Source organism: Emiliania huxleyi, assembly GCF_000372725.1.
Source record: "Emiliania huxleyi CCMP1516 chromosome Unknown EMIHUscaffold_129, whole genome shotgun sequence".
NCBI classification, from domain to species: Eukaryota; Haptophyta; order Isochrysidales; family Noelaerhabdaceae; genus Emiliania; species Emiliania huxleyi.
In genome coordinates this window covers 279,424-292,744 of record NW_005201298.1, presented here as the reverse complement: position 1 = coordinate 292,744, position 13,321 = coordinate 279,424, and the positions used below count along the sequence as shown (strand labels likewise).

The 13,321-nt window shown below is 65.9% G+C and overlaps 4 protein-coding genes across 4 annotated transcripts; 3 read left to right on the top strand and 1 right to left on the bottom strand.

Moving 5' to 3' along the window:
• Positions 1-30: 30 nt before the first annotated feature.
• On the top strand, positions 31-513 carry EMIHUDRAFT_226028 (hypothetical protein; the record flags this gene model as incomplete). The annotated part of the gene is made up of 2 exons (XM_005789416.1): positions 31-70; positions 272-513. The coding sequence occupies 2 exons, from the start codon at positions 31-33 to the stop codon at positions 511-513; spliced, it is 282 nt and encodes a 93-aa protein (XP_005789473.1).
• A 3,203-nt stretch (positions 514-3,716) lies between these two features.
• EMIHUDRAFT_226026 (hypothetical protein) lies at positions 3,717-9,333 on the bottom strand (the record flags this gene model as incomplete). The annotated part of the gene is made up of 12 exons (XM_005789415.1): positions 3,717-3,806; positions 3,847-3,951; positions 4,481-4,546; positions 4,694-4,933; positions 5,698-5,742; positions 5,812-6,273; positions 6,821-7,375; positions 7,604-7,746; positions 7,932-8,071; positions 8,140-8,504; positions 8,705-9,214; positions 9,283-9,333. The coding sequence occupies 12 exons, from the start codon at positions 9,331-9,333 to the stop codon at positions 3,717-3,719; spliced, it is 2,772 nt and encodes a 923-aa protein (XP_005789472.1).
• A 425-nt stretch (positions 9,334-9,758) lies between these two features.
• On the top strand, positions 9,759-10,232 carry EMIHUDRAFT_110050 (hypothetical protein; the record flags this gene model as incomplete). Its single annotated transcript, XM_005789414.1, has 1 exon — positions 9,759-10,232. One exon carries the CDS (start codon positions 9,759-9,761, stop codon positions 10,230-10,232), a length of 474 nt encoding a protein of 157 aa, XP_005789471.1.
• A 666-nt stretch (positions 10,233-10,898) lies between these two features.
• On the top strand, positions 10,899-12,935 carry EMIHUDRAFT_467121 (hypothetical protein). Its single transcript, XM_005789413.1, has 7 exons — positions 10,899-11,377; positions 11,487-11,721; positions 11,796-11,860; positions 12,025-12,135; positions 12,209-12,277; positions 12,346-12,489; positions 12,645-12,935. The coding sequence occupies exons 1-7, from the start codon at positions 10,955-10,957 to the stop codon at positions 12,792-12,794; spliced, it is 1,197 nt and encodes a 398-aa protein (XP_005789470.1). The 5' UTR covers positions 10,899-10,954; the 3' UTR covers positions 12,795-12,935.
• Positions 12,936-13,321: the final 386 nt, after the last annotated feature.

Here is a 13,321-nt window from a genome sequence, read left to right as displayed (position 1 = left end):
TTCACCTTTCTACCTACCTACCTGTGGTTGATGACCGCACTCCAAGTGCTCCATTCAGGCATACAGGCAAGTGCTCCAAGTGTCCAAGATGCATCTCGCGTCGTCTGCGGCTCTGGTGAATCCGCGCGCTCTGCTTCCTCCTCTTATTCTCTTTTCAATGACCCATCCACCCCTTCCCTTCCTCTCTCTCCACCACCACCACCTCCTCCGCCGCCTCCACCAACCCCCCCCCCCCCCAAACAGGTGATCCACGAGATGCGCTCCGGCCGAGGCATGATCCTCACCACCCACCTCATGGAGGAGGCCTCCTTCCTCTCTGACCGCATCGCCGTCCTCGTCGCCGGCCGCCTCGTCGCCATCCTCCAGCGCTTGCTCCCCTTGCACAGCTTGATGAAGACGGAGCCGCCGCCCATGCGCACGATGTGCCGGTTGAGCACATCGTCGTCGGAGTCGAAGAGGGGCTGCTCTATGGGCCATGGAGTTGCCGGGCACCTGCTTTTGCCGGGCACCTAAATAAATAAATAAAACGGACACCTCTACTAGGAGATGGGTAAAAAGGAACAGGTCCCCGCCCTGCGGTCTTTGTGCAGGGTTCTTTGTGGGTGTGGTCGGCGGCTAGCCGGGGTCGTCCTCCCGATGGGGGACTAGCACTAGCCGTCTTCCACATGGTCCCTCGGGTCCCTGCTGCTCCTAATCTCTTCGTACATCCTCCTGCTGATCTCCGCAACGTCCTGCTCCCTCCCGGGCACCTGCTTTTGCCCAGGCCCGACTTTTTGCCGGGTGCGTAAACGCGCGATTTCTTGCTTTGCTAGGGGTGGGGGCACCCGCTCCTGCCGGGCACCTGCCGGGCACCGCTTGCGGCGCCTGGCAGGGGCACCCCCTGGGTGGGGGCCGGCGATTCCCATGCCGGCTCTCCGCCCGCCACAACCCCCGCCGGGAGGGAATCCCTGCTCACAGAAAAGGGCCCCGAGCCCTGTCTCGCGCACGCCCCTTGCGGGGGGGAGATGGGGCTCCATGGCCCGCCGCAGGCGCCGCTTTTTTCATTTTTTCTTTTTTCTCGATTTTTTACTTGTTTTCTACGGAATCGCTTAGGCGGCTCCGGTGGTGTGCCGGTGATAGTACTAGCACGCGCCAGTTCGCACCTGTGTCGAGCCTGTCTGCTGTGAGAGAGAGTTGTTTTGTTTAAATTCTACGGAATTCGGCGTTCTTGCGGCCACTTGTTTTCATGCTAGTCGGCGCTGCTGACCGTGCCATGATGCACAATTGATCACCTGCATAGCTCGCGGCCTTAGTATCAAGCATTCAGTGACGACCTGATCCTGCGGCCAGTAGGAAGGTGTCCTTCCAGCGCGTGCACGCTTCTGACGCAAATCGCAATGCGCGTCACAAACTGCCTCGGATTGGCTGCTGGCACTCTCGAGGCTATGCCTACACAGCCTCGCGCGCATGGGCAGTCAAGAGGGACCACGCACCTTCTCAGGACAGCGCCGGTGCCTCTCTCTTGGACCGGCAAACTTGGTGGTATCGTGTCACCAATGTGGGACCAGTGCGGCATCGCGCCATCGACAGCTCTGAACTGCGCCTCACCACTGACCGGGAAGGCCACCAAGTGGGCCAGCACCGGTCGCACATGGTGGCAGCAGTCAGCAGTGCACGTCTGATAGCTAGAGTAGCAGCGTCAGGGTCGCAGAGTCGGATCGTGTCAAGCCTCTCGCCCGGCCGGCCGCGTGCAGACGTCGGCCTGTTTGCTGTCTGCAGTGATCTGTCGCGGTCAGTACGACCGATCAGGTTGGAGGTTTCTGATGGTTGGAGGGTCTATCTGTATGTACTCCTCGAGATCTCTCCAAATCTGCCCTCTAATCAACCGTAATCATTCGGGAAGTCGGTGCTCTGAGCGACTCTGAGCGCCGGGGCCCCGTTTCCGGATTCCGCACTGCGGCGCGGCGCACGGTGCCTCCGGGGGGCCCCGCGCCGGCCCACACCGTGGCAGAGTCCGATAGCGGTTACCGCGCGCAGCTGCTGTGTCGGCTGCGCTCGTTCTCTCTACATTCTACAAGATAGATTGGAAGCCGCTTTCTGGAAGCCCCCCCCCCCCCCCCGTTTACATCTCCCTCAAACGCCGCGCGTCACGTACCGCCGGTCTCTCCAAACTCCAAAGGTTGTTCTCTCCATGCTCGCGACGGCGCGGCCGCCAGCGCGGTCGTCAATCACGGCTGATCAGTGATCAGTGAAGCATGGCGGCATGGATGCCCCCCGGGGCCCAGCAGGACCTTCCCCGGCTCTCTCTCTCTCTCTCTCTCTCTCTCTCTCTCTCTCTCTCTCTCTCTCTCTCTCTCTCTCTCTCTCTCTCCCCCCCCCCCCCCCCACTCTCAGCCGGAGGCCGCCAGGCGCTGTAGCTGGCGCGAGCGGAGGGTGCGCTCGAGGGAGGCGCGCAAGTGGCTCTCCCGCTCGCCGCGCTCGTCGAGCGACGCGGCGAGCGCGGCACAGGCGGACTCCCCCACAAAGTGTTGCCAGTCCCTCTTGCCGCACGGCCGCGACTCGCCGCCGTCTGCTGCCCTGCTCGCCTCGCGCGGCGGCTCGACGATGCCGCCGACGAGCTCGCTCGAGCGCGGCTCGCACCAGACGTGCGGCTGGTCCCGCGGTTCCTAGCCCCGACGTGCAGCCGAGGTGCGGCCGAGGTGCAGCCGAGGTGCGGCCGAGGTGCGTCCGAGGTGCAGCCGAGGTGCGGCCGAGGTGCAGCCGAGGTGCAGCCGAGGTGCGGCCGAGGTGCAGCCGAGGTGCAGCCGAGGTGCGGCCGAGGTGCAGCCGAGGTACAGCCGAGGTGCAGCCGAGGTGCAGCCGAGGTGCAGCCGAGGTGCAGCCGAGGTGCGGCCGAGGTGCAGCCGAGGTGCAGCCGAGGTGCAGCCGAGGTGCAGCCGAGGTGCGGCCGAGATGCAGCCGAGGTGCAGCCGAGGTGCGGCCGAGATGCAGCCGAGGTGCAGCCGAGGTGCGGCCGAGGTGCGTCGGGGGCGATTGTCCCGCGCCTCAAGCGGCTGTACGAGCCAGTGCCGCCGGCCATACCGGTCTCGCCCGAGCGGCGCGGTGCGGACGATGGTCTGTGAGAGCTCGAGCTGGCGCCTCCCCTCGGCGACCCTCTCGTCGCGGTACTTGTGCATCTCGTGCAGCGCGGTGTACACGTCCCGCGTCTCCGCCGCCACCCACCGCCCGCCCGGCCCGATCCCGTCCTCGTCGCAATCCCCCTCGAGGGCGGCCGCACGCGCCGCCTCGAGCGCAGCCTAAGGGAACCGCAGAGCGAGGGCGGTGACTCGGCATCCTCTCACCGAATCCGGCCCTGCGCGGCGCGCGCCTCCATCACCGCGATCTCCCCCTATCTCTCCCCCTATCTCCCCCTATCTCGCGCCTCCATCACCGCGGTGTCCTCATATCTCCCCATATCTCCCCATATCTCCCGCTACCTCCCCACATCTCGCGCCTCCATCACCGCGGCGTCCTCATATCTCCCCATATCTCCCCATATCTCCCCACATCTCGCGCCTCCATCACCGCGGCGTCCTCATATCTCCCCATATCTCCCCATATCTCCCCACATCTCGCGCCTCCATCACCGCGGCGTCCCCGGACGAGGCTGCGGCCCGCAGACCCTCCTGCGCCTACACGCCACAAGCGAGGCGAGAGTGGGCGAGATTGCGCGAGACTGCGCGGCCCTCGCAAGCCCTCTACTGCGCCGCGTCGCGCGCTGGGCCAAAGGTGTCCCGCCGGTGCTTGATCAGGTCGCGCCGCGCAACGATGCCCTCCAAGTCGGCGGCCTAACTCATGGAGAGCGAGAGTCGCGCATTGAGCCGTGACTCTTTGACGGTGCCACTCCCGATCGGCGGCCGAGAAGTCGCGTCCGTCGGAGTCGATCCCGTTCGCGGCCTGCAGCTCGAGCTCGACAGCGAGGTCGGACTCCGCCTAATAATTAATAATGATTACCTAACTAATTAATTAACAACTCGAGCTCGACAGCGAGGTCGGACTCCGCCTATTAATTAATTAAATGATTACCTAACTGATTAATTAGCAGCTCGAGCTCGACAGCGAGGTCGGACTCCGCCTAATAATTAATTAAATGATTACCTAACTAATTAATTAACAACTCGAGCTCGACAGCGAGGTCGGACTCCGCCTATTAATTAATTATGATTACCTAACTAATTAATTAACAACTCGAGCTCGACAGCGAGGTCGGACTCCGCCTATTAATTAATTAAATGATTACCTAACTGATTAATTAGCAGCTCGAGCTCGACAGCGAGGTCGGACTCCGCCTATTAATTAATTATGATTACCTAACTGATTAATTAACAACTCGAGCTCGATGGCGAGAGGTCGGACTCCGCCTGCTGCAGCGCCTCGCGCGACAGCACCTCCACCTGCCATGGAGGAATGAGAGATGGGGAGGGAGTCGTGAAGGAAGCGCCTCGCGCGAGAGGGCCTCCACCTGCCCGCCGCACGCTAGCGCCTCCTGCCGCTTCTGCACCTCGAGGCTAACCGCAACCTCACTCACCTCGGCCGGCAAGAGCTGCTCCCCCTCCTCGCCCGCCGCCTCGCGCTGCTCTGCTAGCTGCTCGCGCAGCGCGTGCCGCGCCTCGTCGCGCAGCGTGCGCGTCTCGCGCCTCTTCTCCTTCTCCGCCTCCTCCTCACGCTCCAGCACCCCCCTCCGCCTCGCCATCGCCTCGTCCACCGCCTTGGCGGTGTGCGGCGAGTCGCACGCGCCGTCGACGAGCACGCGCAGCAAGCCCAGCTTCTGCAGCGGCGGCAGCCGGCTGTAGACCTCGTGGGCGAGCGACGGCGACTGGCCCAGCAGCGCGCGGATGGCGGGCTCCAGCTGGCTCGCTCCGCCGCAGGCCGAGGGCAGCGCGAGGGCGGAGGCGTCACCGCCGGACGAGAGCGGCTTCGAGGGGGGCGAGGTTGGCAGCAGGCCGTCGAGCGAACCTGGAGGGGCGGAGGTGGAGCCGAGGTGGAGAGGAGATGCAGTAGAGGTGGGAGCGGGGCGGCAGGCCGCCGAGCGAGCCTAGAGGGGCGGAAGAGCCGCAGGAACGCGTTGTTGGCTTTGGAGGGCGGTCACTCTCGGCCACTCTCGGCCACTCTCGGCTCCTCTCGGCTCCTCTCGGCCTCACCTCGGCCTCACCTCGGCTCACCTCGGCTCACCTCGGCCACTCTCGGCTCCTCTCGGCTCCTCTCGGCTACTCTCGAGCCTTGCCGCTTGACGCGCGCGCGCGGCGAGGGGGCGGGGTCGGGGCAGCCTCCTCCCTCTGCGCTCGCCCGACCTGCGGCCTGCACGGACACGGCCAAGCCGCCGCCGCCGCCGGGGCTGGCGACAGCCGCGCCGCCGCCGCAGGCCGGCGAGGTCGAGGCCGGGGCCGCGGCCTCCACCTGTTCGGACATGTCCCGGACATGTCCCGGACGTGTCCCGGACGTGTCGCGGCACTGCGCGAGCCGAGCTGCCTCCATGGGGTCGCTCTTGCGTGCGGAGGCGCCGCCAGCCGAGGGCTGCGCTGGCTGCAGGCGCGGCGCAAGCTCGGCGGGCGAAGAGGCGGACGGCGCAGCGCCGCCCGCGCTGTCGCCGTGAGGTTGGCCGGGTGGGGCGTGTGGGTCGGGGGGCGTGTCGTCGATGACGCACGCCGGGTCCCAGTGGCGGAGGAGGCGCAACGCGACCGCGGCGAGCAGCGGCGGCCACGAGTAGGCGGTGACGTCGCTCACCTGTAATTCATATTCATAATTAGTAATCACTAGTAGGCGGCCACGAGTAGGCGGTGACGTCGGCCCCACCTCCGGCGCGGGCGGGTTGCGCGAGCGCAGCAGGTGCGGCGGCTGCAGCTGGTAGACGAGCCGGTGCTTGACCTTTGTGAGGTCGAGCCGCTCCTCCGAGTTGTCGTCGTAGAGGATGTGGTACTCGCGCGTCGCCGCGTCGAAGGCCCACAGCTGCCCCGGGTACCACGCCCCCGCCCCGCCCTCCTCCGACCACAACACGGACACGCGCGCGCCGACGAGCGCCTCTGGCGGCCCCGCCTCGCTCTTGAGGCGCGAGAGGGCGACGGAGTCCGTGTCGGCCGCGCGGTGCGCCTCCGCGTCTCGCGCCTCGAAGGCGGCAACCTTGGAGTGGTACTTTGTGCCGGAGGGGCCGACGTAGATCCAGTTGCCCCACTTCTGGCCCGTCTTGCCCTTGGCGCGCACCACCCACCCCTCCGCGGCAGCGCCCGTCCAGAGCCGCCCGTCGATCTCGTCGGTCGCCTGGATCTCCTCGCCGCCCTCGTCGCCCTCGTCGCCCTCCTCGCCGCCCGCCTCGCCCTCCTCGCCCTTGTCCTCCTCCTCGAGCTCGTCCGGCAGCTCCGAGGGGGCAGCCTGTAATCAAGCAATGAACTATAATGAGCGATTAATGAGCTAGTAATGAGCTATCAACTAGCTCCGAGGGGGCAGCCTGTAATCAAGCAATGAGCTACTAATGAGCGATCAATGAGCTAGTAATGAGCTATCAACTAGCTCCGAGGGGGCAGCCTGTAATCAAGCAATGAGCTACTAACGAGCGATCAATGAGCTAGTAATGAGCTATCAATTAGCTCCGACGGAGCAGCCTGTAATCAAGCAGTGAGCTAGTAATGAGCGATCAATGAGCTAGTAATGAGCTATTAATTAGCTCCGAAGGAGCAGCCTGTAATCAAGCAATGAGCTACTAACGATCACAGAGCTAAAAATGAGCTATTAATTAACTCCGACGGAGCAACCTCCGACGGCGCGAGCTCCGAGGCTAATTAATAGCTAATTAATATTAATTAGCAACCTCCGACGGCGCGAGCTCCGAGGCGCCGTCCTCCTCCTCCTCGGGCGGGGGCACGTCCTCGGACGTGTCCAAGGACGTGTCCACGCCGCCGTCCTCCTCCGCCTCGACCGCCGCCATCCCCTCCGCCGTGAAGATCTGCGGCCGGCTCCGCCGGACCTGGGCCGCGAGCCAAAGAGCGGCGAACTTTGTCGTGCCCGCGGCGTTGCCCTTCCAGTGCGAGATTGCGCGGTCGAGGTACCTCCGCACCTCGCCGTCGGAGGAGATGGCCCTCGCCGCAACCAGCGCTTGCCGGATCGGGACGCCGGTGTTTGTGCGCATCGGAGCAACCGTCTCGAGCTGCGCCACCCAGCGGCGAGTGCGCGACGTCGGCTCGCTCGACGCGAGGATCGCCTCGAGGTCGACCTTGAGCAGCGGCTTCGCGTCCGCCTCCCACCACTTGACCTTCTTCGAGTCGGACGACGCCCTCGCAAAGGCCGCCTTTGGCCCGTTCGGCGCCTCCCGCACGCCCCACCACTCGCCGAGCGACTTGTCGGTCAGCACGAGCTGCAGCAGCGCCTGCGGCAGGCCGGCCAGCTATGATCGCTGCTGCAAGGCAGAGTGCAAGCCTGCGCCAAGCCGGCTATGAGATGCTGCAATACACTGTCCTACCACACAAGAGTGCAAGCCTGCGTCAGGTCAGCGAGCTTCGGGTTCGGCTCGCCCTCCGACTCGACCTGTCATTAATTCGCTGGCTGTTACTCAGCTGTTACTCAGCTATTCATCAGCCTCGCCCTCCGACGCGACCAGTGCCGCCGCGAGCTCCGAAGGCGAGTACGAGGGCAGCTGCAGCTGGGGGCCGAGTGCGCGCAGGAAGTCGCAAACCTGCAGCAGGCCGAGAGGGCTGTCCGGTGTCTGGGCAAGGGCCTGTCCGGTGTCTGGGGAAGGGCCTGTCCGGTGTCTGGGGAAGGGCCTGTCCGGTGTCTGGGGAAGGGCCTGCCCGGTGTCTGGGGAAGGGCCTGTCCGGTGTCTGGGGAAGGGCCTGTCCGGTGTCTGGGGAAGGGACTGCCCGGTGTCTGGGGAAGGGCCTGTCCGGTGTCTGGGGAAGGGCCTGCCCGGTGTCTGGGGAGCGGACTGGGACGCGTCTCCTGCAGCAAGTCGCCGACAGCCGAGGCGGGCACGGCGCCGGTTCCTGCTGGCAGCGGTGTCGGGCGAGGGCCGAGAGGAGGCTCGTGCGGCTCCTCCTCCGCCAGCCGCTCGTCGGGGACGGGGTACCTGTTCATTCACAATGCGCCGCTACCCACACTGACCAGCCAACAGCGCCTCGCCGGCGGACTGCGCACCGCTCTCGCAGCGCCCTCTCCGCGTCGAGCTGCGCCTGGCGCGCCGCCGCAGCTTCCTCCTTCTGCTGCTTCTTCGCCTCGCGCTCGGCGCTCTTCAGCGCCTTCCTCTCCTCGGCGTCCTGCGACTTGGCAGACTTCGCCGGCGCCGCCTCGAGCTGGAAGAACCGCGCGATCTCGGCGCGAGATCGGAAGCGCTTCCCGGCGGGCGTGAAGAAGTACGTGTCGAACGTGCCGGCCGTGCCCCCTCCCTTGCGGACCTCCGTCCGGGTGTACCAGCCGTCCACCAGCCCCTCCGCGCCGCCGCACGACACGAGGTACTCGCCCAGACCCGCGATGAGCTCGCGGTCTCTGTCCGCCGACCCAGCCTACCGGAAGGTTCCGAGAAGGTTCGTGGACGGCGCCCGGTCGGCTCGCGGTCTCTGTCCGCCGAGCCAGCCTCGGAGGCAGAGCCGCGCATGCGCGCACGCTTGACGCCCCCTCCGCCTCCGCCCCCGCCCGCCGCCGACGCCCCGCCGCCGCCGCCGACGACCGCCGCCGCCGACGCGCCGCTGCTGCTGCCGGCCACGGCTCCTCCTCCGCCATCGCGGTGGCGCTTCTTGTGCGGCTGGGCGGCGGGCGGGGGCGGCTTGGGGGCGGAGCCGTTGCCGTTCGCGCGCGCGAAGAGCTGCTCGAACTCGCGCAGCCCCGCCCGCGCAGCGATGTTGCACGGGTGGTCGGGCGACCAGTTGTACTTGACGGCGTTCGTAAAGACCTTCCGCACGTCCGACGCAAACGCGAGCGCGTCGTCGCCGTACTCGCCGCCGGCGAGGCGGCCGGCGATGGTGCGGAAGTCCATCGGCTCCTCGACGATGTCCAGGTAGTCGGGCACCTCGCCCACCGGCACCGGCTCCTGGAACCAGTACGCGTCGTCGCGCAAGCCGAGCAGCTTGAGCGCCGCGCCGCAGCGCGCCATCTTGTCGCCCGTCACGAGCGCCTGCTCCGCCGCCTTTTGCGCCTTGCGCACGCGATTCTTGATCGCCTTGGGGTTCTGCTCCCGCTCGTACTCCTCGATCGCCTCGTCGTAGTTGTCCTTTGCCTGCGGGAGAGGGCGGGCGGCGGTGAGCGACCGAGGCCCGCGCGCGGTCGGCAGCGTGGCAGCGGCACTGGAGGGCGCGCGCGCGCCTTCTTGGGCGTGCGCACGCGTAGGCCGGACATCCGGCGGCGACGCGGAAGCCTGCAGCAGCCCGCGGCCGAGCTTGAGCCACTTGCCGACAGTGGCGGACCACACAGGAGGCCAAGGTTAGCACGGGAAGAAACCACTGGGACTTTTATATTTTCGATTTCGATTATTTCGATGATTGAATCTTACCGCAGCTTTTTTATTTTACCCAAAAGCTAGGCTACACAACGCCCTCTATGTTGGGTCAAGGCGGGCAGCTTTTTCTCTGCCTTGGCATATGGCGCTCGCTCACGCTGCGCTGTGCTCGCTCAGCGTGGCCTTCTCGCCGTCGCACTTTTCCCGCAGCGCTGCCTCCTTTTCCCGCAGCGCTGCGTCCTTTGCCCGCACGCCGGGCTCGAGCACGGCGCCGCTGGCCAGGTGCAGAGCCGCTGCTGCCGCTCCGCCGCGAGCGGCGGCGCGCATGTCGGGAGAGCCACCGGCGGTGGAGCGTGTGTTTGCGACGCTGCCGTACGTGCTTCCCTTCCTGGACGGCTTCCAGTACGGGCTGTACGTCTTCAACAACGTGCCCGGCGGCGTCGGCTTTGCGGAGGCGGTGCTGCCGCTCGTGGTCGCCTTCAACTCGCTGCCCTTCTCCGGCATCATCTTCTTCATCGGGCTCTCCTTCTTCACGCGCCCCGACTCGGGCCTCTCGCGCTTCGTGCGCTTCAACATCCAGCAGGCCCTCGTCCTCGACATCCTGCTCATCATCCCGTCGCTCTTCTCGGGCGCCGCCGGGATGGTCCCTTCTTCCGTCGCCATCCTCGGCTCAAACTTTGTCTTTTACACGATGGCGCTGGTCGTCACCTACGCGCTCTACTCGAACGCGCGCGGCGAACTGCCCGACCAGGTGCCTGTCATCTCCGAGGCGGCGGGCTTGCAAATCGGCCCGTTTTAAGCGCGTAGTCCAGGCTCGTGGGCGTGCCGCCGTGCGGGTCGGAGCCGGGGTGGGACATTGATGTTCGAGACTCAGCGTAGTTTATGGTTGTACCCGACTCTTTATCGCGTCGAAGCCATAAATGCGGGCCGCATGTGTACGAAGGGCTAAGGCGCCATGCGGCGCGAGCGGGGACACCAGGCTCCAGGGGGACACACGCTCGCGAATGAAAAACCGTCTTTAGATCAGCACGAATTCTTTACCTGTGTTAGGGCCAGTGCGCGCCAGTCCCGTGCCTAATGTCGAGCGAGAAATTTACTTGGCCTCGATGAATTCTTTGGGGGACGCAGGTGGGCGACGGCTAGCGCACCACACACCTCTCCTTAAAATCCCTGTGTGGTGGCGGCGTGCCGTCCTCCCATCCCTCCCTTGGGTTGTCTCTTTTCTTTCTTTCTTTTGGGGGACGCAGGGCCAGGGGTCAGCCCCGCGCGACCTCGGGAACTAGCCGGGGCAGTCGGAGAAGGGGCAACTCCGTGCACTGACGGTCGGCCGTCAGAAAACACGCCTGCGTGGATCGCGTCACACCAATCCTCGCTACCCAACGCGGCCACCAAATGATATCCACCTAGGTAAAGAATTCTTTGTTCCAGGCCCGAATCCACTTCTCCAGTGGTCCTCCAGTCCGAGCCAGTCTGCTGTGATAGGGCTTGCATGGTAAAATTCTCCCCAGCCTTGCCCGACCGATGCAGCTCGACTTCGTCGTTGCCCTCGCCCTCGCCGTGACGTTCTTCGGCGTCGCCGCGAAGCCAGCAGCAGCCGCCTGCCTCCTCGCATTTCTCTACGCGCTGGGCGTCTTCCTGCTTAGCGCCGTCTCGGGCGAGGCCGGCGCCAGGCGGGCCGCGGTCGCCGTCGTGGCCACGGGCTCGTTGCTGTACCTCTCTCGTGTGGCGCCGGCCGCAGTTGGGCACGAGGCCCTGCTGGGCGCCGCGGGTGGGCTCGCCTGCCTCGCGACCCACCGCCTGCTCGTCCGCATCCCTCTGCCTCCGCTTCCGCCACTCACTGGCCGTACAGTCGTGGTGACGGGCAGCTCCGCCGGCCTCGGGCTCGCGACGGCGGAGCAGCTGCTGGAGCGCGGCGCGACAGTCATCTTTGCCTGCCGCAGCGAGGCGCGCTATATTACATTTATTATGTGTTATATTGGCCTGCCGCAGCGAGGCGCGCTGCCTCGCCGCCTTGCAAGCTGTGTGTCCATCAACGAGCTACTTTGCTGAGCAGGCCCGAGGCCGCGCCGCGTGCCGCGCCGCCTGCAGCGCCTCGGGTGCGCCGCCCGAACGCGCGCTCTTCCTCGCTCTCGACCTGGAGAGCTGCGCCTCCGTGCGAGCCTTCGCCGCGCAGCTCCTCGCTACCGGCGGGAGGTGCGACGCGCTCATCTGCAACGCGGGGGCGATGCACCCAGAGAGGCGTGTGACGCGCGACGGCTGGGAAGCCAACCTCGCCTGCCACGCCCTCGGCCACGACCTCTCTCGCCCTGCTGCTGCTGCGTATGAACTAGTCGATGAGTTCTCAGCGAGCTGATGACCTTAGGCCACCACCTCCTCGCCCGCCTGCTGCTGCCGCTGCTGCGCCGCTCGCGAGGCCGCGTCGTCTCGGTCGCCGCCACGGACCCGAGATCTTCCGAGATCTCCCGAGATCTCCCGAGATCTCCCGAGATCTCCCGAGATCTCCCGGGATCACCCGGGGATGACCTCAGATCACCCGAGTTCTCCCGAGATCGCCCGAGATCTCCCGAGATCGCCCGAGCCCATGCTCGCAGGTCGCCTCCTGTCTGCACCACTACGGAGACCCCGCCACCTTGCTCGCCGACCCGATGAGCGAGGCCTCCTACTCGCTCTTCCCCGCGTACGCGCGCTCAAAGCTCGCGCAGGCCGGGCCCGGACTGCTGAGCTGCAGACGCGCGGGAGCACGCCGAGAACGCGCCGAGGTCGCGCCGGGAGTAGGTCGCCCTGACGGCGGAGCTGCAGCGGCGCGAGGGCGCGAGCGGCGTGGTGTGTGTGAGCTTGCACCCGGCCGGCGCCCTCACCGCCGTGACGCGAGGAGGGAGGGCTGGTCCAGTCAGCCTGAGGACAAGTCTTAGGCCAACGCACTCACCGACGTCACTCGCAACTTCCCCGCGCCCGTCCGGTTGCTCTACGCCGTCGCCTCGCCCCTCTTCCGCTTCCTCCAGCCGCCCCTCGCCGACGGGGCCGCGACGACCGTCTTCGCCGCCGGCAGCGACAACGTCTCCTCCCCGCCCCTAGACGCTTCCTAGACACCTCTAGACACTTCCTAGACACTTCCTAGACAGTCGTCTTTGCCGGCAGCGACGACGTCTCCTTCCTAGACACTGCCAGACTGCTGTAAACGGCGTCTCTTCACGCCGCTGGCTGTGAACAGGTCTCATCGCTGCGCGGCGCCTACCTCGAGCGGTGCGCGCCCGTCGCGTGCGCGCCCGCCGCCCGCGACGAGGCGTTTGGCCGCCGCGTCTGGGAGATGGCGGAGGGGCATCTCTCCCCTTGGCTGGCGCCGCTGGGACCGAGTCAGTGAGTGCCGGCGGCCCTCGCTGGCAATTTTGGGAGAGTGTGCCACCTGAGGCTGTCAGTGAGCGACTATAACGCCTTACACTCTCGAGACTATAGAGCGCGCGCTCAAACGCCATACGTAGTCGTAAAAGGTAAGGTAAGGTAAGGTAAACTTCTCCACACACGCAACAGAATCACAGCGGGAGAGGAAACGAGCGGCGAGTCGCAATTCCAGGGGTCGTTTTGTGGCACGATGACACAAGTCACAACGCTTGAAAAACCATTCTGACGAGCCTCCGAGCATACTTGCGCGTGGACGTTTCGGGCTCCCATCCCCCGCCCCGGATCCGTGGGCGATCGCACACGCGGCTGGGGGGCACGGCGCGAGGTGCCAGGTGGCGCTTACCACTGAAAAGGAGATTTTGGAGCCCCTAAAAGCGTCATAATAGCCGCGCACGTTTGCCCTCGCCGTGCCTTGCCATCTCCGAGCCGCGCCCCCTCCTTCAGTTGTAACTAAGGCGAATCGGCTGCCGAACTCGGCGTCGACAGCTT